Consider the following 25,879-nt stretch of genomic DNA (forward strand, 5'->3'; position numbering starts at 1 on the left):
CTGGTGGTAAGTGATGATGCAGTCTAAGATGATAGCGGGCTAACCTGGAAGGGGTATGGCAGTTTTTATTAAACCCATACCCCTTTGGTTTCTACACGGCATCGTACCAGAACGCTAAATCGCTTGGCGGCACGGCTTTGCCGGTAGGGTGGTAACTAGCCACGGCCGAAGCCTCCCACCAGACAAACTTCATTACTTTAACATAGTAATAGTTTTGAGACATGACTTTATTTTAGTTTTTTATATTGTATACCATTACGGAGTGTAGGTATACAGTTTAGTTAGAAATATTTTACACTTGCCTTTCGAAAATTATTATACTTAACCAACTTTTACTGTGATTTGATAAGCACTTTTAATTTGTTTACGTAAGATTTAGTAATTATGATACGTACTGAATATTATTAAGACATGTTTGCCTAATATTATACTTACTGTAGTAATAATTATTAGTTAATACATAATAATAAAATATTTTTAATAAGTTCTGTTTTTTTATTCTCTGTAAAAATACCGGTCAAGTGCGAGTCCGACTCGGACACAAAGAGTTCAAGAAATAACATAGGTATTATGTATTTCGTGATGTTACCACAAATATCTCCCAAGTGCCAACAACTTATATGATTCTAGGTCAACGGGAAGTACCCTTTGAATTTTGATTCCCTTAGCTTGTGTTGACAGACAGACAAAGTGATCCTTCAAGTGTTAGTCTGAAGATACGGAATCCTTAAAAAAGGAAGTATCTCGAGGTCCACAAAAGCGGTCTATGAATAGTTTGCCGAGTAATGGATCTATCGCATCATCTCTTGGAACAAATAAAAACGTTGGAATATATTGTTGGAATCTTTTATTTACAAACTTATACATTTTACATTATATAGTAAGAAGTGCTTTTGGAAGGACTAAATCATTTATGATTTTTGCTATTCTGTTATAATGGGGAGAAAAGTATATTCGTCCTGAAATAACATAATGTACTTAAGAAACTACGACACAACAAATTTTATCTGACAAACGGCAGAGATCTTTTTATTCACAATAAAATAATATACAACACAAAATTATACCTACAGCGTGTAAATCGCGACATCCTATGCCTAACGAATTATAGATCATCATCATATCCTATAGATTCAGTCAAAACCGCATATAATACATGACTCATTATTTATTTTTTATTTACTTACACAAATTCACTGGGTTCAGTATTTTGATCATTTAAGTATAAGATATGCAGTTCCATAAAAATCTAGAAAGGAGTCCGTGTCGAGTTTATAATTATTATTAATATGGACAAACAAAATAAAAACACATTTACCTTCAATCTTTAAAACCCTATACACTTGCGTTTGTATTTTTTCAATTTTAATTGAAGCACATCGTAAGATTGGCTTAGGTACTAGCTAGCGAACTAGCAATGGGTGTAATCACGGGCAAGCATAACTTTTTCAGGAACACTTGACGAGCATATCTTGTACATTAATGATCACAGGTCCACTATTAAAACAATATAAGATATACTAGATCACACACCACAAGCACACAAAAACATCAATTTTTTACATTATGTATATTATCAAAAGTAGAGGCAGTTGTTAATAATATATTACTATAATATTACCAGGCTCATAGCCAGTCTTGCACTTTCTTTGTAGTGTTTGTAAGCGCATTTCAATTGAGAAGATCATCGGCAAAGTAACTCGCGTACTTATCAAACTTATACCACTATCAGCAAAACTTTCACTCGCTATCGCTGTTTTTATTTTTAAACAAGTATTACGAAAAAGTATGAGTAATAAAATAATTTTGAAAATACGTACAAGTTAGACCATCACCTTTATGGCGGTGTTTTTCCTAGCTGATACGCATAGTATGTTTTTCATAGAATGAAAACCTTACCATGTTATTTGACTGTTTCAAGCTTTAAGGTTCGTACGCACCTGAGCGGCGCGGCGCGGCGCTTCAGTCCGACTGCAGAACGCGTCACCTCAGGCCGCTCGACGGTGCCTACCGCACTACAACTTCAGTACGCGGCACCTCGCGTCACTTGCGCGTCACTTTTATACCCGTTCGCGTACGAGCGCGAAGCGCCGCGCCGCGCCGCTGGGTATGTCGCACTAGCGTCACTGCACTGCGCGTCGCTTCGCTGCGCTTCAAAATATTCTCTCCAACCGTGCCGCGCGGCAACGCGCGGTGAAGCGCTGTGCAGCGCCGCTCTAGTGCGATATGCGCCATACAAAATGATAGAAATGATATTTTGAAGCTCTGTGCCGCGACGTGCAGCTCGCTGAAGCGCCGCGCCGCGCCGCTCAGGTGCGTACGAACCTTTATATTACAAACACAATACATAGCCAGCTACAATAAGTTGAGATTGCGAAAGTGACGATTTCATCACGAAATATTAACGATTTTTGTTACAGCAATACAGAAACAGAGTTCCCACTCTAAGAATGGTTGAGAAAAAACGCAGTTAGAGTTTCGTATTCATGCTTATAAAAACCGTCTTTGCAAAACAAGAATACATATATTTTTATATAATCGGAAAAGTTAGTTTTGTGTTTTTTTTTCATTAGTGTTTGTTCGACAGCGCACCGATCGCATTAGGTATAGTCCGCGACAAATCGAGATGGCAGTCGGGGTGTGAGGCGGGGGACGTCCCGCACACCCGCGATCGCCCGCACTGGGTTAGCGCAGGGGCTATGCGGGGCGTTCCCTCCCTGATTGCCATCTCGACCGGTCGCGTACTATACCTTGTTCGACTATAGTTAGGTATTGGTCTCACATTGTAATAATTCTTCATGCTACATGCTAACATCCTAGGTTTTTTCAGATTTTTTAGCATATTGATTTAGGAGTTGGGGCTTGACATTCAACTCTTAAAATTGCCACTTTAGGGCTCTTTATTTTGTAAACCACATATTTTTTTCGAAAAACTGTTCATGAAAGCTCATAATAATCATTTTAAATTACCTTCTTCTTAACGAGGTCTAAACTCGAGGATGTTTGCCAAAAAAATTCGAGACTTCATTTCGGATTCAGAAGTACCCCGATTAAAAAAAAAATTAATAACTAGCTGATGCCCGCGACTTCATTCACATGAACGAACTAGCTAACAGCTAGTTACTAATATGAATAACTAGCCGATGGCCGCGACTTCGTTCGCATGGATGTAGGTTGTTTTTAAAAATTGCGTGGGAACTTATTGATTTTCCGGGATAAAAAGTAGCCTATGTGTTAATCCAAGGAATAATCTATCTCCATTTTGATTTCGCCTCAGTCTTTACGCGCCATAACTGTGCCAAACAACTTTACAGACTTTTTTGACGATACCTAGCAATAGACTGGACGAAACTATACGGGTTCCTTATTTACTGTGAAACCCTAAAAATGGTTCTCATATTATGAATATCTGTAGCAGTCTTGTATCCTTTTATTGCTTTCGTAGTAATAAGCCTAAAGGGTGCTTGCATAAAAAGGCAGGTTTCCGGTACCGACAGATCAGTGTGGGTAAATTAATAGCCCCCATATGCACCGACCTGTCAGTACCGAAGACCCTGGTTCTTTATGCAAGCGCTTAAGTTTTTAACACCAACTTGAGGTCGCTAGTTCTTAACGTGAGTTGTGAATATTTTGTTTAGCAGAGCGCCACTCGAGACGAACACGATTAGCCGTGACAGATGTTTTATAAAATAATAACAAAGAAAAATAATTTGCTCTAGTTTTTATAATTTGATAATTAAAATCAAAGAAATCCTTAAAGAATACCTATTAAGGATTGACACAACACATTTAAAAGAGAAAATAAGACACGTCAGTATAAAAACATCTATATAATATAATAGTTATTATTTTGCACAATTTGATTTATACACAATATTGTCTTTTATTATTTTTGTATTTTAAATCGTCATATTCCCATTTCGATATTGGGCTTAGTAAATTTGAAATATAAATAAGAACAATTATATTACAATTGATAAACCATTTTATAACACAATTCGGTATAATATTATAGTTTATATGATTGATTTCTTTAACGTCTGTAACTACTAGTTAAGCAACAGAGAGGCTTTTTGTTGTCCGCGTGGATATAGTAGTTTTATAAAAATCCCGTGGGATCTCTTCGATTTTCCTTGATAAAAAGTAACATAATGTTCGTCACCGGAATGCAAGCTATCTCTGTACTTCAAAATCGTTTAAACGATGGACCTATATAGGTTTGAGATCAGGCATTAGAAATATCTACCCTCATCTGTTATTAAATCGTGATATTTTTTACTGTTTATCACCATTGGCAAATGATTTAGCTAGGCGACCTATTCGCGATGTATCAATCTGTACATTATCTAGCATATATTCTTTATCACGATTAAATAACAGATGAGGGTAGATATTTCTAATGTGGGATTTTAGACCATATGGCCTGCGCACACTGCAGGACGGGACGACAGAGGATATTAAATTTATCAATTGAATTTGATATTAATCCAATCGAAAAAAGATATATATATATTTCAATGCTCGGTTGCTCGCGAGAAAACTACGCTGCGATGCTCCGAGGTCAATCGCAATTTTCGCATTTATAACAGTATGGATTTTTACTGGGTTTATGATTCTATAAATTGCGTCCGCGTCGTAGCGATGGGATTATGTCAATACAAAACTGCAAATTTTCCCCATACGAAATACCATAATGTCATTAAAGATAGTGATCCCTGGAAGTTGTGATTCTTACGCAAAAATCGCAGAGTTCCGTAAAAATTACTTAAGGGTCACCAAACGAGCGAAAAAGTGAGTTATTATGCTGCATTCTGTTTCATCACTTCCCATAATATTATATTATTATAAATGCGAAAGTGTGTTTGTTAATTTACTGGGTTGTTGGTTGTCCCTTAATCTCGCCGCAACGGAGTAACGGATCAACGTGATTTTTTGTATGGATTTAGAAAGACCAGGAGAGACGGGTTATTTTTATGCCGCCAAAGAGTTCCTACAGGATTTTTAAGAACTTAAGTCCACGCTAACGAAGTCGCGGGCATCATCTAGTATTATATGTATACGGTTTCTGTCAGACAACGACGCAAAATGATTTACCCGTTCATGTTATTAATGTTACGAGACCCACAAATCCTTTGACCAGGCCTCATCGGGCCGGACTACGTCAGACCGACGGATACTCTCTCTCAATATTGGATTGGAACACATCAAACTTGATTTCAGAGTACCAAACACGAAAATGATATCTAACCACAAGCAGCACGACGACAATGAGCAGCGTACAGCATGAATCAGTTGAGGAAGCCGCGGCACTGCGGCGCGCCGCACAGGCACGGGATCTTCTCGTCCTCGAGGGGAAACTTGTAGTCGTACGTGATCTCCTCGTCCACTGCGATCGGCTGCTTCGAGTATATCACGATCTTCTTCTGCGACTCTATCGTTATAATCTTCGCGTAGCAGTTGGGCTGTTGGACAAAACAGTAGTAAGGGTGACTGTTCACTGAAGCATATCAGACTTTAACACGTCATCTCTCAAAAATCTGATTGGTCCACTAAGCACATACCCGTTCTGCTTCGGTTGTCAGGCACCCTTCCTTACCAACGTTGATAGTATTCGAGCGTTGAAACACTTCAGCATTAAAGTAAAATTGACTTTAATTCCTTATATTAAAGTTCAAGTTTGTCCATACATCTACAGCCAGCGCCAAATTAAAATCGGTGGTAGTGAATTTTTGACTTTAGGTATGTTTTACTCGGCCGTTATTGTAAATTGTCGACACACGAATTCTATCATCGTTGGTGAAATGTAAAGTTTCACATAATTATGATTTGCGTGACCAATAAATAATAAAAGTTTGGAAAGAAAGTACAAAGATGGCCACACCATATCATAGAGAAGTGTACTAACATTGCAGCTGTGGTTGATGAAGCGCGCGAGGTTGCCGCACTTGGTGGCGTCGATGATGGTGTCGAGGTCGATGCGGAACAGGTACGAGGAGCCGATGCCCGTCGCCTCGTAGTGCGCCTCCCGCACGTCCGCCACTATCGGCCGCACCATTTGTCCCACGTACTCTATTACCATCTCGTCTGCTGCTATAGGCTCCTATAACAATAATTACGGTTAATGAATTAATTCTTCAGGTACGTCAACGGTAGAGAAAAGTTAATTGTAGTGTATAAGAGTACAATCAAGGCGTTGAATAACTACTGGTAAGAAATAAAATGCGAGGTGGGCCGCATATATGACTGACCTCGGTCATCCACTAGGGAAATTAATCATGCATATCAGTCAGTTAAGTTGACAGCCAGAGGAAGTTGAGAGAAGTTAAAAGTTAAAAGTTAAGTAAGAAATAGGAATCGATATTGGGACTAGTTAACACTTATTTATTCTTAAAAATATAATACCTGAGCAAAGAGTCCCCAATCGTGAATTCCAGATTTTGCAAACTTGAGCTGCTTCTTTCTGAATTTCAGTTGATTGAATTTGAGAAGATCCGAGTCCGTATCCAAACCTGTATACATATCATTTCATAAATATTTGAAAAAAAAAACAGATACGAGAAAGGCATTCAATATAAATATTTGAAAAAAAAAACAGATACGAGAAAGGCATTCAATATAAATATTTGAAAAAAAAAACAGATACGAGAAAGGCATTCAATAAGTCCTCATTCAAATTTCAAATCATCCAGATCCTTTAGTGCATTAGGAAGTTAGTTTAGTACCGAACAGATAAACCGACAAGAAAGAGAGTTAATAAAAAATCTATTATAGTCCACAATAAAATTCCAAAGACTATTAGAGACATTGATTTAAATCAATTTAATGTAAGTCACATGAAATTTATTTAAATTAAGATTAAGGTGGCTTGCGGAAATGTGCGTTTACATTGAATTGAATGAGATGAAACATTTCTATTAGAAAATTATATACAATCTCATTGTAAAACATATTTGAAAGTATGAAGATGTTAGAATGTAAAGAATTTGAATGGTACCGAAGGCGGTGAGCAGGCGGCGCTGGTTGGAGCGCGCCTCGCGGGACAGCAGCTGCATCTTGGACGCCTTCTTGTCGTCGGGCGGCGCGGCGGCCAGCGCGGCGGCGCGCCCGTGGTGGTACTTGTACTTGGCCTTCAGCCGCGCGTCCATCTTGTAGTAGCCCTCCGTGCGCGCCGACCCGCTCGAGTGACCCTGCGACAACACATGTGTTTTAAAGCTCTATGAATGTAAGCCAGATTGAGGTTGAGTAGGATCAAATTGGTGGTATTGGATACACTGGTCGTCGGTCGGCAGCACGCCGTACGCACAGCGCAATACTCCGCGTCCTTGATGACAACACTTCGTACAGTCCGCGACAGGTCGAGATGGCAATCGGGGTATGAGGCGGTGGGTCACCCCGCGCACTCGCACGTCACGGGATGTTCTCTCCCCGATTGCCATCTCAACCTGTCGCGTACTCACCTGCAAGTCTTCGTAGATGTTGGTGTGCCTCTTGGACTTCTTCCTAGGCGGCGAGTAGGTGAGGTCTGTGGGCGGGTGGTCGACCCAGTGCGTGTCGTTGAGCCAGTAGCCCTGCGCGTCCTCGGCCAGCAGCGCGTCGTAGGCGCGGCGCAGGTGCTCCACGTCCTCGCGGTCGATGCCGCGCGTCAGGAATTCGTACATGACCTGCAGCTCTGCCATCATGTCGCGCGGCTTGAACGTCACGCTCGAGTACAGCTTGTTGTAGTCTTCCCGAGGTTCAAACAACCTGCGCCAAAAATATAGTTAGCAATCCCTGAGACTTATGAAGGCATGTATACTAGACGTACCGTGGCGTTCTAGCCGCTGCTGATGCTCGAGGCGTACTTCAATAGTGTTACAACCACAACACAGTAATGTGTCAGAAGCTTTATTAATGAAATGAAAAAATGTATTTGGAAGAAAATCATTTTGAAGATTTGTAAACATACTTATTCTGTATCTCCGCCAACTTTTTGACTTCATGTTTTCTCTTATATGGTTTCTTAGTCTCTTTCTGTTTAATCTCATCGAGTTCAACGCGCGGGCATTCGGTATCCGGCTCTGCCATCCAGGTATATCCTGATGAACAAAATGAACATTACATGCAAGATCCAAAAAAGTGAGTCTAGATGACTACTTGGATTCCTATCAAGGATTCTACAGCCATCGCAGGCTGCGGCGAAGTACTTAACAACAAACAAACTAAATGTCGCCATAGGATCTTCCAGCTCTCGCCATCACCCTCTACTTAACCATGAAGGAATATTCTCTACGAAATTCTATATACAAGTTCCAAGATAAAACGGTCGGAACAGCTGGGTATGGTATAACAAAAATCTAGAAGAAGATTTTCATAATGTTACGGTTGAGCACATTTCACCTGATCCTGTACAAAAGCAAGGAATGACGTCTTGACGTACCGTGGTCATGCTGCAGATGGTTGGGCGCGTGCGCGCGCGGCGGCGGGCGGCAGTAGGAGTGGTCGAGCGCCACCTGCGACGCCTGCGACGCTTGCGACGCCTGCGAGTGAGGCGACGACGAGTCCGACAATGCCTGTTGGCGAAAAACATATTTTGTGTATCATCATACTAATCATAAATAATATAAACCATACTTACCATACCTACTAATCTTATAAATGCGAAAGTGTGTCTGTCTGTCTGCTAGCTTTTCATGGCCCAACAGTTTAACCGATTTTGACGAAATTTGATACAGAGTTAGCTTACACTTCGGGGTCGGACATAGGCTATTTTTTATCCCGCAGGTTATTTGTTATTGACGCAGGTAACCCTATTTTCTTTAATTTTACGTCACCATAGCACTCGATTGATATTTGACATATTGTCGACTCAGGATCAAACTGAAGTTCCCTCACTCTACCACAATCGACTGAAAATATGCGCTGTCCCAAATAGGTCACACTCCCCTTAATTTTCATTAGCAACCGCCTAGTTTCTTGCTTGTCCTGGTTAGTAGGAAGAACATTTCGAATCAGTGGCAAATTCCCTGGACAATTCTATTCCATAGAGAAGACTTACAACGACTTACTTCTTTAATACCGTTAACACTGGGCGCTGATTCAGTGTCACTGAGCGAAGGGAGTCTCTCCTTCTTATCCTTAGGTTGCTCCGTCTCATCCTTCCGCCTCTCTTCATGTTCCCCTTCTGACGTGATCTCCCCTTCTTCTATCTCATGGGGTTTACTCTTCTCCGGAGATTTCAAGTGATTTCTGACGGGACTACTTCTAGGTTCTTCTTCTTTAGGCTCTGGTAAACTGTTAACAAAATTCTTTCCATAAAAATGCCATAAAACAACGCTTTTCTTAATTTTTGAGCTTAATTACAATTTTCGAAGCGAAAGTTGGCACAGAGATGGTTAAAGAACCCACAAGAATATTTATTATGACGAAAAAATATAAATTGTACGGAAAGTTGCAGCCCACATTAAATTACAATTTTCTTAGTATATATTTAGAACGTACCTAGTGTCAGGCGGTTTTTCGGGCGGAGGTCCAGCATCCACCTCCATCGTCTTTCTCTGTTCTTCCAGGAACTCTCGCTCGATCTGCTCCATATATTCTGTGTTCCGTCTTCTTCTCTCCTACAGTTGAAGGTTGCATTTTATATTATAAACTGAGAATTTTAGTCAAAGTAAACTCTTTCTAAAGGTCGATGTACAATATTTTCTGCAGATACATCTTAGTTTATAGTTACATTGGCGTACACTTTGTTCTAAGGGATATGCTAGTAAAATTATTATGTTTACCTGGTACTCTCTTTCCTCTTCGGAATCGGAATACACGCGATCAAGTAACACACCCCGTGGCTCTTCCTCTGGGGAGAGAATCGGCGAGCCCAGCCGGTCGTCCGTGTCGGACGCTTCCACGGGAGGTATTGGAGTTTTTTCTATAAAGGAATCACAGAATCAATAACTAGAAATCGACTGACATGATAACATACAGATCAAACTGCTGGGTCTATAAAATTAAGATTAGGCTGGCTAACACTATTATTTTGAGGCATTATTTTATAAGTGTTAATTTCTCATTGGAGACTGCTTTGGTTTAAGTGTTTTTATATATATACTATCTATTTATCTAATTGTAACTGTTTGTCTCTACAAAAAAAAAAAAAAAATCGGGCCGTTTTTGAAGCACTTATTTACAGTGTGTTGTCTCTAAAGTACTGCCCACTAAGGCATTTTGAGAAATTCTAACGGGATTTCACACTTTTAATTTTATGGGTTTTTAAAACCCGACAAGTCACAGGCTCTGACTTCATTTCGTGGTAAGTAGTGGTGCAGTCGTCTTAGACCTGAAGATGGTTAATCTGTTATAGCTACAGTATAATACGGGTATTATGGATTTGTTACACCCATAACACCTGTAATCACTTTCTACGAGGCATCGTACCTAAGGATAATAAAATAACTATGGCTGAAGCCCCCAGTTTAGAAATTACCAAGCCAATTAAGAAATTATAAATTCAAGCCAAAGTCAATTAAGAAATTATAAATTTCCTGACTGCTGGGAATCGAAACCAGGGCTCCCACAAAACATATTAGACAGGGCTCAGCAGTGTACTCGGGCGGTTGTCAAACAAATGAAATAGTAAGAAATGTACCATACCCCTTCTTCTCAGCTCTTCTTCGCTGTCCGACGATGACGAGTACACCTTTCTTAGCCTCTCCTTGTTTGGTATGACCTTGAACTGTAAATAAACATATTTTTTTACTAGTTGCAATGGGTGGATGCTATTCCCGTTGAGCTTTCCCATTGACGGTAATACTGGCACTACTTGTATAACTATTCCCGTTGCGTTTTTATACCTCGACAATTCGCGACCAAGAAAACGCTTGTTTATTTCATTCTCGAATCTCGACTCAATATTATGACCTATTCATAGATCTCTAGATATTGTTTCATTGTCTTGTTGTAACTTTTTTCTGTAAGATATCGTCGATTTTAATTTTAAGCAGGCGTTTAAAAAAAACGCTCTAAATGGGAAATTTTGTAGGAGTACATGAGTCTCACTATTTCCATTCGTCGTTTCTTAAGTCAATGAGTATAGTGAGACTGATTTGAAAAAACGTAGTCTCAGTAATTACCATTGCAATGGGTAGTGGGAATAGTGAGAAACACACTTTGCTATTTGTGTTATAGCGCGCGCAAAATAAGTAGCCCATTCTGAACACTAAGGGTCGAGTAGGTGAAGCTGAATGAATGAAGGGACAGCGGAGTAACCCATTCAAAAAAACTTGATACTCTGCCCTACTAACGAATGAGTCAATTAATCTATTTTGCCTTAGTTTAGTAAATTAATTTAGAGTCATAAAAAATATATATTGATACTGTCTATAGTTACCGATCTTATAAAATAACATTTAATTTGAAATTAACTTTTTCAGGGTTTAATTTTTTTTATAGCACACAATTAAAATGAAAATAGTTTTAAATGCTCGGCCGAGAAAAAATTTAAGTTAAACTGAACTTTATTTCATTGTAACATGACTCGCTATTAGCGCCACGACGGGTACGTGGGCGATACGGCTGGTCCACAACTCGCTCCGATATCTCACCTGCGAAGAGTCCAGCTCAGGCTCGGAGTCGTCGGCTCTTGGGCTCCGAGCGCTCTGACCCTGACCATGACGAGCGGTATAGAGGTGTTACGACTCGTCCTCAACTCGTTGTGGTATCTCACCTGCGAAGCGTCCAGCTCGGGCTCGGAGTCGTCGGTGTCGGAGTAGATGCGCGGCGCGGGACCCTTGTGCTCCGAGCGCTCCGACCCCGACCACGACGAGCGCGACGACGACGACGACGACGACCTGACAATAATTATGGTGCTCAAATATATTTGCGAATGCGATTCTTTATGCGAATCTTTGCCCATTAATTCCAGTTTTAACTCAATATTTGTGAAAAAGCTAACCTCGAAGAACTGGTGGACTGGCGTCTTCTACCCGTCGATAAATACGATCCCGTAGTTCTATTTCTCGGACTTGTTGGTAGTTCTTTTTCTTCGTCAGAGTTCTGGACGATTTCCTCCTAAGAGAAAATTCGAATAGTATAAATAAGTAAATGTTCATTACTCCTTCCAGCAGGATGGATCAGAACTATACAATGTTAAGCCATTTTGAGGCATTATTCTGGGGCGCGGTGTATAAAGAAGTGGTAAATGCCTGAGAGGTAGCGTGGACGTATCTACTAGACTAAGAATCAAGTTACTACCCAACGGATAAAAGTTAATAATCATTTTTGTTGTAAGAGAGGAATATGCAATGAACTCATTAGTTTTAAAGAGTGCAGTTTTTGTCTAAATAAAAAAAAATTACGCAGTAAACGCCAAAGCCCAAATCGAGCCCGTAAAAATCAGTACCCTTATTATAAATGCGAAAGTGTGTTTGTTTGTTGGTTTATTGGTTTGTTGGATTGTCCTTCAATCACGTCGCAACTGTGCAACGGATTGACGTGATTTTTTGCATGGGTATAGATAAAGACCTGCAGAGTGACATAGGCATACTTTTTATCCCGGAAAATAAAAGAGTTCTCACGGGATTTTTAAAAAACCTAATTCCACGCAGACGAAGTCGCGGGCATCAGCTAGTATTATATATTGCATAATATTGTAAATCGAATCTTTGAAACAAGCAACGACCGAGTGTCTTATTGGTAGAAAGGGCATTCGGAACCAGTGATGGATTCATTTTCAAAAAAGGTGGAGGTTCTCAATTCGTCTGGATCTTTTTTATTTTTTGTGGATTCAAAAACACTTAAAAACCTTTCTATTTCTATTTAACTCTCCGACACTGTATTAGCCGCGCCTTGGAAAGTGCTTAGTTAATTAACTTACCTGGTCACTAAGTCGCTTAGAAGAATCTTCGTCCATAACGACGGGGGAGGGAATTTTTCGCTTGCGTCGAAAACTGGGCATCTTCGGTATGGCCGCGCGCAGACCTAGACCTATGCCCATGCTGTAGCCGCCCAGATCTAGCCCCAAGTCTCGGGATTCCATTATTGATTTTATCGAATCCACACTCTCCTCCTTTTTGTTGGAGATATCCTACAAAAAATATTAAGATGTTATGTATCTCTAGGAAGAAATATGGTACAAGACTTAAAAAATTGGAACATCTTATTGGTCGAATCCTGAAACATCCTTAATAAGCACAGCACGGCGGTAGCACAGAGTAACCGACATAGCTCAAGGGTTGCGAAGCGTAAGTGGCAATGGGTAGGAAATAGGTATAGCAGGAAAAACCGATAGACGTTGAGGTCCCGAAGTACTAGATGGCGACCTCGCATGGGAAAGCGCAGCGTTGGCAGGGGCAGACGACATCAAACGTGTCGCTGGGAGCCACTGGATTCAGGCGGCGCAAGACAGTGGTTTTTGGAAGTCCCTACAAGAGATCTATGTCCAGCAGTGGACGTTTATCGGTTGTTGATGATGATGGCTTGTGTGTCAAAACAATTAAAATTACAGATACGCCTACATTTAAGGAAGCGTTTCAGTGTTCTTGGGTACACCACGAAGTTAAAGACAGCAGACTCACTTGAAGTGGCTGAGTGACGTCTTCTTTCTGGGTCTTGGTGCTTTGCCTGGTCTTTCTGCTCTGTTCGTCCCACCACATTTCAAAGTTCTTAAACGCTGTGCTTTCGATCATCTTCTTGTTGAAATCTTTTTTAAGGATCTGCTTCAGTTCCGTGGTGACGCGCTCTATCACGCTGTTTATAGTGGGGAAGTGAGGGTTGTCATGCTCCTAGAAAAATACATTTTTAATCTGGTTTTTGCTCCAAATAGACTTACGTTTATTTTACAAATCGAATTTGTTTGTTCTTAATACTTGTTACTACTAGGTATTACTTACTATTTCTTAATGTTATCTAAGAAATCAATGCAAATTATAAATTTATTTATTTTGTACAAAATGTGTTTATTTTACAGTACATATGCCTTAAATAAAAAAATTCTTTCCTTCTTTATTTTGATTCGACTAGGGGCTTTTCGGGTAGAAATATAAACCTCGACAGGTACAAACCGCAACATCGTCTGTATACCTGTCGTTCGGCGGGCTGCGCGGGCGGGTAGTGGCGCGGCAGCAGCGGCGGCGCCGCGAACCCGCCGCCCGGCCCGTACGCCAGCGCCATGTCCGGCACTCCGGGGTATGCCGCCGGGTAGCCTACGATAATATTAAAATATAAATATAATCCTTATTGCACTTTAAAAAGCTGTGAGGTATCGTCGGACTCCCGACGGAAGCAAAAGTGCACTGTCTCACTCACTCATATTGGCAACAGTACACGCTGCCCAGCAATGAAAATTCATATACATCCGATAAAAAAGCCAGTTTAAAGTCAGTTATGGTAGATTAATATTTTCATGTAGTAGTATCCAAATATAGCAAAAAGTCAATTTAGAGTTTTATAATACCGTTTTATAGTAAAACCGACAATGGGGCCGATTCTCTTGTACACAATCTCTAAACTAAACTAAATTAACAGGTTCCGCAAGCAACATTATGAAACGGATAGCAATAGATTTAGGCGTGACATTTTAGTTTAGTTTAGAGATTGTGTACAATGGAATTAGCCACACTGTTCTACTATAATAACTATTCTTATTCTATTGTGAAGGGGTATACCTGAGGTGGGCCACACCGACTGGAAATACGGGTGCGGGTGCGGATGCGGATGCAGCGTGGGCGGGTACGGGTAGTAGGCCTCCGCAGGCACTTGCTCCTCGATCTTTGCTTCCGTCGACGACAGCGACGATAACGACATCTGGGGTAGATGATTTAATACTTTGTAGACTTCTAAAATACCGTTTTCTTAGAGCGGTTTAAGATAAGCCTTTTTCACACGCACATCTCGTACGAGCGTAGACCCGCTTATAATTTTAAACTCGTATATAAGCGCGAGCTACGAAATACGCCAATCCATATCGTTATTGACTCAACACGGACTGATTGGTTTGAGCGAACACGCCAGAACAAGCACGTTCGTTATATTGAAGAGCGATATGTAAGCGCCAAGCGCGTATACCAAAACGAGCGAAAAACGATAGTGTGAGACCACCCTTAGGTTGCCTGGCGACTGAAGCGAAGCTTAGCAGCACATGTTAGTGAACCAAACAGATTATCTTTTGATAATGTGACTAGTCTACATCTCTAACTCTTTTCAATGTGGAATATTTGCATACTCATCCGTAACAACCATTATTTTCTACTATAATAATAAATGCTAATAAGATGACATAAGTCGTAATCCAAAGTCAGGTAACTTCTGCCGAAATCACAAAAGTTGTCCTCAATCGGCAGTGCCGTTTGCGTTATTCCTGCAATAAGAAAGCATCACACTATTACTACTTATTAAATACTTTTCTATAAAAAGCAAATACCTGATCATCGTCCAAATTATCCTGGTCTTTGTCGGGCGGCGCGAGCGGCGACCGCCGCGGCTCTCCCGAAGTCAGCAGCTCGTCTTCGGAGGACGATATATCTGACCCTATTTTGTCTATTTGCGGGAACTTCCGGCGCTCCTCCTCTTTCGCCCTCTTTAAAATTATACATCTTTAATAACTACTACTAAATAAGTAAATACGCTAAGTTACATAGTTACAAGCGACTCGCGGTAAGCAATAAAACTTCTTACCCTTTCTATAGTCATCTTGAGGCATTCGAGATAGAATTCTCTACTGAGGTAAGGCGACGGCGTATTGGATAGGGGCTCTTGGTTTACTTCTGTCGGTTGGCTGATGGATATTATACTCTCCCTGTCTTCACTGCCCGAACCTGTTTTAATGTAGTAAAATTTATCGTAAGATTGTGTTCATTCGTTCTTCTTTGTATAGCCGGCCAAGCAATTGAGGTCCCGTTCACAGGCCATTAACATTGCACGTTTTTTTTTGCAGGATAAATATTACTGAATAGGTATAGGCGCATACTTAGTATATTCATACGTTATTCTGCAAAAAACTTATACAGTTTTAACTGCGTGTAAACTGTTTGCAGTATATTCACAAAATACGACTATAACGTATGACTTAACATGATTCGGAAAATCTTTGCAGCAAAGTCTTGTTACATTATTATGTTTTTGACTTTAAACTAGATTCGTCACTAAGCTTAACAATCACTAACCTTCGTCATCCGAAGGTGGGTTATGGGAATCCAAGTCTGGTATTTTGGCGGGCAAGCGGTCGTCATCCTCCTCTTCCGAGGAAATGCCGAGGGAAAGGAAAGGCGGCGCCAACCCACCGCCGCCGCTCGCACCTTTGAGGAGCATGGCGATCCTGCAACATTCTCTTATTAGAATGGCTGCCTACTTAAAGCTGTGGCTGCTGGATCTGGGTAGTGTTATCCTTCTCCCAATGTTTTCTGTGGCAAAGGATGACACTGCTGGTCCTATGTTTGCCTGCTTAAATAAATATTAATGAATATATATTAAACTAGTAGGGTGCGTGGGTGCGCGGATCACTGAAGTGGTCCGCAAGCATGCAGCGTTGTTTTTTCAAAATGTGGACTTTATTCGCCATGCATTTTTTATGGAAAAATAAATTCCGCCATCATGAATTTTTTTCTATTAATCGAGTAGACCTTTGGATCCTGATCATCTTTTGCGAAGAAACTACTCTTCCATCTTTTATACTCTTCGAGATAGACACCGACGTTTGTATGGCGGCCATCTTTTTTTCGCCATTTTGAATTTTTTTTCAGCTCACTGGCAATCGGATGACGTTTCGAGTGACATTTGCTCGAGCATCTCCCACGTATCTTCAATACCTTAAGCGTGCTCTTCACCTGACTCCGAAATCCTCAATCATCAGCTCTCTCCGTATTTTTCCTCCGAATGAATTTTTGTCCTCTATACGAAACCATCAGTGAAAAAAAAAAATTCATACAATAATGTTCAGGAGAGGTGATCAATGAGTGAGTCAGTCAGTGAATCAGCACGAACAGCTTTATATATATATATATTAATATTAATGAAATTAGATAATTTAGAAATAATTTTGCACGCCATGCTTGGCAGGATATGTAACTGATTACCTAACTTTTAAGACCCCATGTAAATAATATACATGTACCTACCATATCTAAGCAAAATAAATAAATGATTATGATTATTATTATGATTGTATAGTCCGTACAAAATGACTTTTCACGCGCCATTTTAACTCTATGGGTCAACTGTCATGTCAAAAGTACGGTTCACCTTTAAAATAAGAACTAAATCGTACTTTTAACATAAAATTTGCCACAAAATGTTAAAATGGCGTGTGAGAAGTCATTTTTTCCGCATTATACCTAGTATCCAAGTCGACATTTTTCGGTTCGTCAGCAGGCGGCGGCGGCTTTGACTCTGGTTCCTTCACCGCAGCTACTTCCGGCGGAGGAGTGGGCTCCTCGCTTTTGCTTTTCACCTCCTAAGTAAACACTTTATTGGGTTTCCTACACATTTTTGTAACATAGCAATTTAGGAGACAGGGATTTTAGGCCGGAAACATTATTTACGTGTCGTGACGCGCTTATTTCATACATTTAGTACAATTAGAGACAGACACGACACAAAGCGTCACAAAACGCGCAGCGTCACTATAATGTGTCTCTAACCATACTAAATGTATGAAACCGATATGCTTCTGGCGCCTCACGCCACGCCAAGACACGTGAATATGTTTCCACCATTAGAATTACAAGATACTAAAAATAAATAGCAAAATCAAGTTGCAAATAGGACTCGATAATGCGGTATTCGATTTTCTTATCATTTGCCTAGCTTTCAAGTCAACATAACATACACAAACCACAATACATACAACAAATAAAGCTATAAAACATGGCGCAGAAAAGGGCACCTAACTACATTCTAAGCTGACGAAACAAACACAACAAAGCATGCAAAAAGTAATGCTAAATGGACCAAAATATTTATTATTGAAGTTCTTATAAAGAACATACCTTTACCTTTTTTATTTATTTGTAACAGTTGAAATAGAAATACAAGAAGTTGACATCTGATGTTCACGACATAGGTACATACTGACCTTTAAATTAATTTTAAGTTAATTTTAATATATATTAATAAACAGTCCATATATGTATAGATACAGGATTACGCGTCACCTCATCTTTTCTACTATTAGGTATAAACTACTATATTGACATATATTTTTACCAAATATCTAGCACTATAGTAACTATATGCTGCCTTTCCACCAGGGATGAGATAAGATGCGTAACAAGGCATGTATTGAAATAAGGTCACTACATTATCATACCTTAGTTCATTAGATTTTTTCCACGAAGTAAGTTATAAACATGAAGCAATCATACATTCACAGTTCACACATGCCTCCCTACGCCTCCTCGCACATCCCTTTTGTAAAGACAATGTTATAAAATATATATACATCGATCGTGCACCGCTACATAGTAGATATTATGATAGTCATAACAATAAAAGTCGGTGTATAAAAGTAAGATTTCTGAAGGTCGCGGCCGAAGCGACTGAGGCGAGCGATGGCCGCGCAGCGGTTAACGCAACAATAGTAAAACCACAGAATACTTAATAGTCTAAAACCAAAAATCATGAAAATGTACGGCGTTAGCCGCACGCGAATGACGTGGGACCATACATTTTCATAGTGTTTAGTATAGTCCTGTCGTCGCGGCGCGTCCGTAGCATTCGTCATTCGCTTCCGCCACGACCCACAAAGTCTGTCTTTGATCCAATCGAACCTTGTCGTTGATCGTGTGTTGCAGTGGCGGGAGGGGCGTGTGTGGCGTGTGGGGCGCGTGCGGCGGGAGTGGCGTGTGCGGGGCGGGCGCAGGCGTGTGCGGCGCGGCGGGCGTGCGCGGCGCGCGCGGCGACGGCGGCGGCTCGCGCCCGCTCCACGTGCCCGGCCCGCTCGACGACTGCTCCGACTTTGCACCATATTAACTACACTTAGTAGGTCGGCCACATATAAAGGTGCCTACCGATTTGCTCCATTTTTGACGGTCACTTGTCGCTCGAGATGCTATTTTGACGATCAATAAAATCTGTCACCTTCTGACAGATTTGCTCGATTTTATCGATCGTTGCTATTGCATGTTGACGATCGATAAATATCTAGGTTTAAATCGAGCAAAAGTAGACATTACGAGTACTTGTCGATTTATCAATTGACAAAAACGATCCACGTGATCAACTAAAAATATAATGTTTTTTTAAAAACAAAGCCTTACAATGTGCGGTACACCACTTACACATCTTCTCACTAGGAAGGGTATTCCAAACCAGTGGTAGATTCATTTTATTATAGGTCCAGTTCCAAGTACAAATAAAGCTCTATAGATATCAGCCTATGTATTTGGCTTAATAATAAATAATTATGTCCAAAGCAAACAACTTGTATGCCTAAATGAAGTATGACTGAAAAAAAAACAGATAATACACGAGAAAAGGGGCACAATCACACTCCTGTATGGTATGGATTATGTACAAGAATGAGTTTATTGACACTGTCCAAAGGCAAAAGCAAACATAATTTTTGTTTAGCGAAATAAAACAAAAAGCTGTTAATTAAGCAGGTTCATATTACTATATCATTCCAGTCCAACAAACCAATCCAGTGCTGGAATGCTACTAGAATAACGCGAATAGCGATTTGATTCCAGCAAATTTAGTCCAGCTAAATGCGGATCATCAACGCCAGCGTGGTCAGCCGAGGCGACGTTGGCGTGTGAATTAGATAACTTTACAGTTACATGGCCTGAAGGGACACAAAATAGAAAATTGTGGAAGGATCGGAGGGAGGCCTTTGCCCAGACGTGGGACAGCACAGGCTGATTTAGATTTAGATTTAGATAATGCGGATGGGTTATGGCAGTTTTAGTACTACCCATCATACACCGGATTTTTCAACTCTGCACTGTAGTGAATTATATCATTTGGTGATATGGCTTTGCCGGTAGATTGGTGAATAGCCACGGCCAAAGTCTTCCACCAAAGACCAGTCCTGAGCTAATTTAGAAATTATAAATGCCAAAACGGACTAAGCCGGGAATTGAAACCCTGATGAGATAGAGAGGTCGTCAAAATACTGACTGGAATAATAGAATCAATAAAAAATAACAGAGGCAATGGGGACAAAATTCTGTTGTGTACAATCTCCAAACTGACAGGTATAAAATATACTTTCCACTAGAAGCATTATGAAAGGGATAGCAATTTTAGACCTGTCATTTTAGTTTAGGGATTGTATACAACAGATTAACCATGCCTTCCATTTCAGTCCAGCGCTGAAATAAGCCTTACAGGATGGATCATATTAATGTGAACTGGCATTATTGATTCAAAACAGTAAAGTTTATATTATAAACATTAGTGACGAGATAATTGGACATATTTTCTGAAAAAGTTAAAATTGAGATATTACGAACAAACTGATTACGGTAAAGTGAATTGTGTATCGCAAGAGAAATATCCAATCCAATCCATCAGCCTGTTTGCGTCCACTGCTGGACATAGGCCTTTCCGAGAGCGCGCCACCAAACACGGTCCTCCGCCTTTCTCATCCATCCATCAAGAGAAATATACCTACTGAAAATATATCTATGGTTGGGTCGGCATTATGGATCCTCTGGAGACGCTTGACGATGGCGATTCTTGTGAAATAATTGACATATTCAATAAAAGTAAGTATATTAAATGGTATTTCTGACTTTACTTTTAATTTAACAGTTGGAACTTTTTCAGTAAGTATGTCCAAAATTATTATTGTTGTAAGTAATGGTATGGTGTGTGACTCACGTGCGGGTGGTGATGCGAGGCGTGCGGCGGCTGCCTCCAGTCGCCCCACCACACCGAGCCTGAGCCGCTGCTGTACCCATAGTTGTAGCTATGGGGAATCAATGTGTATGTTTAAAATATTATGCATATAAGTATTGATGGGATTGCCGTGTTGCAGTGCGTCTCGGTTGTTTGCTGAGGCTCACACCGATGATTTTTATTCTATTATGAGAAAAGAACTGCATCACTGATTGATTGTAGTGGGGAAACCTTTTTATAAAGCACTGGGTGTCTTCCACACACGTGAACATCAAGTTCCCAAGACGGTACACAAAATAGATTAAATAGTATATATTATATAGTATAAGAGTACACTCACGGCGAGGGCTGGTAGTAGGGGTCGTAGGGCACCTGTGCGGGCGTGTACGGCAGCTCGGCGACGTGCGCGCTCGCGTACGTGTCGCTCGTCTCGCTCGTGCGCGCGTACCGCTCTCTGTGCCTGACGAGTTAACGAATACATCATTAAACTATACAAAGAAATGTAAAAAACTCGGTCAAGTGCGATTCGGTCTCGCACACGTATAAGTTCCGCAAATTGCTAATGCGGGTGGCCGCCATTTTAGTGACGTCAGCACTAGACTGAAGTTTCGAGCTGATGGTATATTTTTATTTCAGCTGACGTCATTTCGATATTACACACATCGAGAAATGGTTCCAACGCAATAGCAATTTGCGGGACTTATACTAAGGGCGAGGCTTATACGAGGCTAAGTAGTAGGGTGATGGCACCTAAAAAACGGCATGAGCGTTATAGGATCGTAGCGTTGCTTTCTTTGTAACTGGTATCGAAGCTCGAAAGAAAACTAGTTTTTTAAGGCTGTATATTGCCACCCGTCCCTCATCACCTAATTGTCATAGTACTGCCTGAGCGGGGCCTAGTTCCTTATCCTCGTTGATATTCTATGACTTGTTTCAATGTCTAATCAAAATTTCAGTCTACCAAACGATTTTAAAATTATTAATTCAAATTAAATGTACCTTCTCTTACATTTCCTCTTGCAACGTTTGCTTGTAAAGTAAAATATTCAATTTTAGGGATCATGTTAAAATTATAATAGCTGCATTATAAGTATAAGCAAAGCTTGAAACTACGCCTACCTATCTCTGTCTCTGTGACTTTCTGTATCTTTGCTCCTCTCGCTGCGGTGGCGATGCCGATGCCTGTGCTCGCGCTCGCGCTCGTCGTCCGAGCAGCGAGTATTGCTATCATTGTGCTCCGCATCCTTGTAGCGAGGATAAGGTTCCTTGTGACAAAATTAGGTACATTGGAATTTTAGGCAGCATTCTAGTACTACTCTATTGTTACTTTCACACTAGAAACCACAATAAATACACTGACTGCGTACGCAGTACTGACTTACCTACCTACCAACTATACAGTTAGTATTTTACATTTGGCAGAATTCGATAGTCCAAACCTTTTAGCTATATGAAACATAACTGTATTGGTTTAGAGCTCCAGTTTGTCCATATATTTATAGGGACACATTTATTTAGCTAAGTTCACGGCCGAAAGTAATGTACATCGACCTTTAGAAGGAGATAGCGGTTTCGTAGAGCGTTTTCTCTATCGTTGAGATCGACAAAACATCACATAGGTATGAGTGACAGAGACAAAGCTCTACAAAGCCAAAATCTCACTCTAAAGGTCAATGTATAATATTTCTTGCCGGCTACTGTAGCAAACATGACAGTCAAAATAAGTAATTATAAATCTACCCACTTGTATTATCTTTTGTTATAAAAAGGTAAACAAATGGGTAGGGTCTCGTATATGAGAAATAGATATGCCCTCTTGTGCGGAGCACAGATGAGCTAGCTAGTTTTTTATATAGGACAATTGTAACTTAAATTAGCCCACGATACCAAAAACAAACCACTAAAGAAAATCTAACATTCATTTTTATAGATTTTATATACAATTGTAAAATAGGTTACCTTTTCTGTCAACTTAGTTTCTTCCAATCTTTTACTAAGCGCTGGATCCAGTTTAGTAGGTCGAGCATCTTCAACTAAAATCGGAACCTTGACAATTGCAGGAGCTGGTTGAGGTTTCCTTTCCATCGTTCTACCTTCGAACATCTCATGGCATTTCTTACCAAATGGATCATGAAATACATCCAGCACCTGAAAATGTGATAATTAACTAGTTTACGTCCACAACTTTTGTTTTTGAGGATTCTGGTTTTATTCCTCCTGGAGGAATCCTTTATTTTCCTTAAAAAAAAAATGTCTGTCCTTTAAGCTATGTGCCAAAAAAATCGGTCAAGAAATTGAGTAACAAACAAGCAGACACAGATACATGTTTTGATTTGTAATATGTATTAGTAATATTTAGATTTATGTATCATTTCTTCATCCCGACATGTTTCTGATTTTAAATTCAGCTGGTTCATTGCGGAAAAACTGCATCATTATTACTATCTCATTACCAACAAAACCAGTATATTATGCTTTCTCTTTAGTTGACGGACCACCTGCAGCATTGTCAACTACACTGCCAGGTGATTAGTGTGGTTAGTAAGTATTGTTTTGTAGTTGCAACTATGACCGACTGATCACATGATAAGACACAACAGAAAAAAACTAACAAAAAAGGATTAGTTCAATACTAAAGACCTTTTAGTTTTAAACAATTAAATATGACTGACTTTAATGGTGAATGAAAACATCGTGAGGAAACCTGCTTGCCAAGTTCTCCATAATGTTCTCGAAGGTGTGTGAAATCCGTCAATCCACAGCATGGTGGACTATTTTCATTCTGAGAGTAGCCCTGTGCTCTGTAGTGGATCGGCAATGGGTTGATCATGATGATGATGAAAGATCTTTAAAGTGTAGGTAATTTTTTGTCACTGTGCTGTAAAATTTAATTTCGTAGACTGGTCCAGTTCTGTTAACTGGCTCCTCAAATAGCATTTTGGTAAAAGGGATAAATGAAAACATCAGTTTCTCAACCCAACTCATTGGGATGTTGTCAATGTCATACAGACATGTAGCACAATATTTTAGCCTCAGAATAAGGACTGTTAGAAGTAGCCCTATTGTGACACTTACTGTTAGAGCGAGATAGCTAAATGCATTTAAGCTCTTGTTAGAACGTGACAAAATGATTATGTTTTGTCCTTATCACTGTGGCCACTTTTTTTTGTTTGTCTAAATCTATTTGTACGTGAGTATTTGACAACAAACAACGTGAAGTGTAGAAGGAATGACATTTCACAAGTAACAAAATCTGCTTGAGTGAGAGGGACTGAGGGGGCCACGCTAGTTGCAAATCTGGACATATCTGTGATTTTAGCTTACTCGTAAATACAGAATAAGGAGAAAGATAGTCATGAACAAAAAGAAAGGTTGGATCACTGAATGAACTACTTTTCTAAATTCTCATTGTAGGTCTTTCTCCACAATTGTATAAGTGTCTTTACTTGCTATATCACTGATATATAAAATTTACATACCTGACCCATAACAGATTTCCCATTATATTTTTCAATACATATTTTAGAATGTTTTACGTCTTGAAATACCACTCTTGCAAACCCTAAATGTCGATTTGTTATAGGATGATAAAATATTGTTAATTCCTCATATGGTCCAACTTTGTTTATCATATCTGATAAAAAAGCTTTATCAATGTTATCATTTAAATTCCCAATTGTAACTTCTAATTGTGGTGGAATTCCTACATAATTTTTGTCTATCCTAAATCTGAAAGAAACAAAGTTTAAAATTCCCGCCAGCAAATGTCAAATTCTTATGTTGGCGACATTGATTTAATGGACAATAAAAACATAACATGATAACCAAATTTTGGTTAGAATGTTATATTTTTTTAGTTTTCTTTAGTTTACAGAAAAAGAAAATATTCGTTCTATATAATAATATAAAAAAGAAAACTACAACATCCAATTTACGTGGTAAATCACCAAGATGACAACATAACCTATAAGACTACATTAGCATTTCATTTTGTGGTTTTGCTTTACCTGAATTCTTTCAAAAATTGCATTTAACTACAACAAAGTCCTTAGACTGTTATGCAATTAGGTATAATAATTGTTTAATATGAATATATTCATTATTTTAAGTGACTAGTGTAACAAAATATATCAATACCTAGGAAGAGGTAAATCTGCTGGCTCTGTCTTATTCCATATTCTGGATAATTGGGACCTTGGATCTCTGCATTGTACAGGTGGATAGGATGGATCTCCAGGGACAGAACCATCATATCTATACAACTTAGTAGCTCCCTTTACAAGAAGTGGGTCTATAAGCAATTTGTAGTTTTTAGGTGCTTTGTGAAGCACTGCATTATGACCTGGGGTTTTATGCTCCATCCCTCCATTCATTCTGAAAAAGTACAACTTATATTAGACCTAACCTCAAACTCTTCAGAAATACGTAAATATTTATAGAATATATTAAGTGTGATATATTTATTAATTTGTTACTTAGAGAAAATAACTTATTTGATTGAAAACAAACCTGAAATGTTATAAAAAACAATAATGGTAAAAATAATTTGCAATTTAGAAATAGCAATACAGTTGAATCATATTGTGTTAGAAAATAGCTAATACAATGTACAATACAATAAATATTTTAAGGAAGAAGCATTTCACTGAGATTACAACGATATTGAATTATAAAATATTTCTTTACAATAAGCACTCTCCATGGTGACGGCCACTCGACTAATGAAAACGTAATATTTATCAATTATAAAATCAGTATTGCTAATTAATGTTATGAAGACATTATTATTTAGTTATAAATTCATTTGAATCAATAATTTATTGTTAATTTTATTAAAATAAAAATAAAGTATTTTATAAAGGATGCTGATTTGACTATGTACCATAGACTACATACCAAAGAGTATGTCAAAGAGAATAATAATTGGAGTATGTAATCTCTGTGCTACACACCGTAGACTGAGTAAAAAAGCTAGACAAAAGAACTGTGTAACCGTGTGTGAGATAGCGATAGTACGACGTAACGATGTATAACATGATTATTAGAGCCTCAATAGCTCAACCGGTATAGGAGT

The 25,879-nt window shown here is 39.4% G+C and overlaps 1 protein-coding gene across 5 annotated transcripts; it reads right to left on the minus strand.

The window, feature by feature from the left end:
- Nucleotides 1-832: 832 nt before the first annotated feature.
- On the minus strand, nucleotides 833-25,672 carry Set1 (SET domain containing 1). 5 transcript variants are annotated; one of them, XM_069501114.1, is made up of 32 exons: nucleotides 25,315-25,672; nucleotides 24,943-25,179; nucleotides 24,285-24,534; nucleotides 22,765-22,953; nucleotides 21,925-22,070; nucleotides 21,805-21,834; nucleotides 21,146-21,265; nucleotides 20,788-20,875; nucleotides 18,732-18,917; nucleotides 17,298-17,416; nucleotides 16,131-16,282; nucleotides 15,643-15,782; nucleotides 15,389-15,544; nucleotides 14,634-14,772; nucleotides 14,050-14,171; nucleotides 13,545-13,751; nucleotides 12,845-13,054; nucleotides 11,924-12,039; nucleotides 11,696-11,819; nucleotides 10,624-10,705; nucleotides 9,762-9,901; nucleotides 9,478-9,596; nucleotides 9,045-9,270; nucleotides 8,417-8,549; nucleotides 7,946-8,075; nucleotides 7,458-7,743; nucleotides 6,995-7,187; nucleotides 6,403-6,509; nucleotides 5,906-6,100; nucleotides 3,138-5,462; nucleotides 2,326-3,069; nucleotides 833-1,921 (listed from the first exon to the last, which is right to left on the minus strand). In XM_069501114.1, the coding sequence occupies exons 2-30, from the start codon at nucleotides 25,176-25,178 to the stop codon at nucleotides 5,289-5,291; spliced, it is 4,515 nt and encodes a 1,504-aa protein (XP_069357215.1). In that variant the 5' UTR covers nucleotide 25,179; nucleotides 25,315-25,672; the 3' UTR covers nucleotides 833-1,921; nucleotides 2,326-3,069; nucleotides 3,138-5,288. The 5 variants fall into 5 exon arrangements, with proteins under 5 accessions (XP_069357215.1, XP_069357214.1, XP_069357213.1 ...); XM_069501113.1 differs by having other exon boundaries at nucleotides 2,326-5,462; nucleotides 25,492-25,672; XM_069501112.1 differs by having other exon boundaries at nucleotides 2,326-5,462.
- Nucleotides 25,673-25,879: the final 207 nt, after the last annotated feature.

Source organism: Maniola hyperantus, chromosome 9 (genome assembly GCF_902806685.2).
Source record: "Maniola hyperantus chromosome 9, iAphHyp1.2, whole genome shotgun sequence".
In the NCBI taxonomy this organism is placed as follows: Eukaryota; Metazoa; Arthropoda; class Insecta; order Lepidoptera; family Nymphalidae; genus Maniola; species Maniola hyperantus.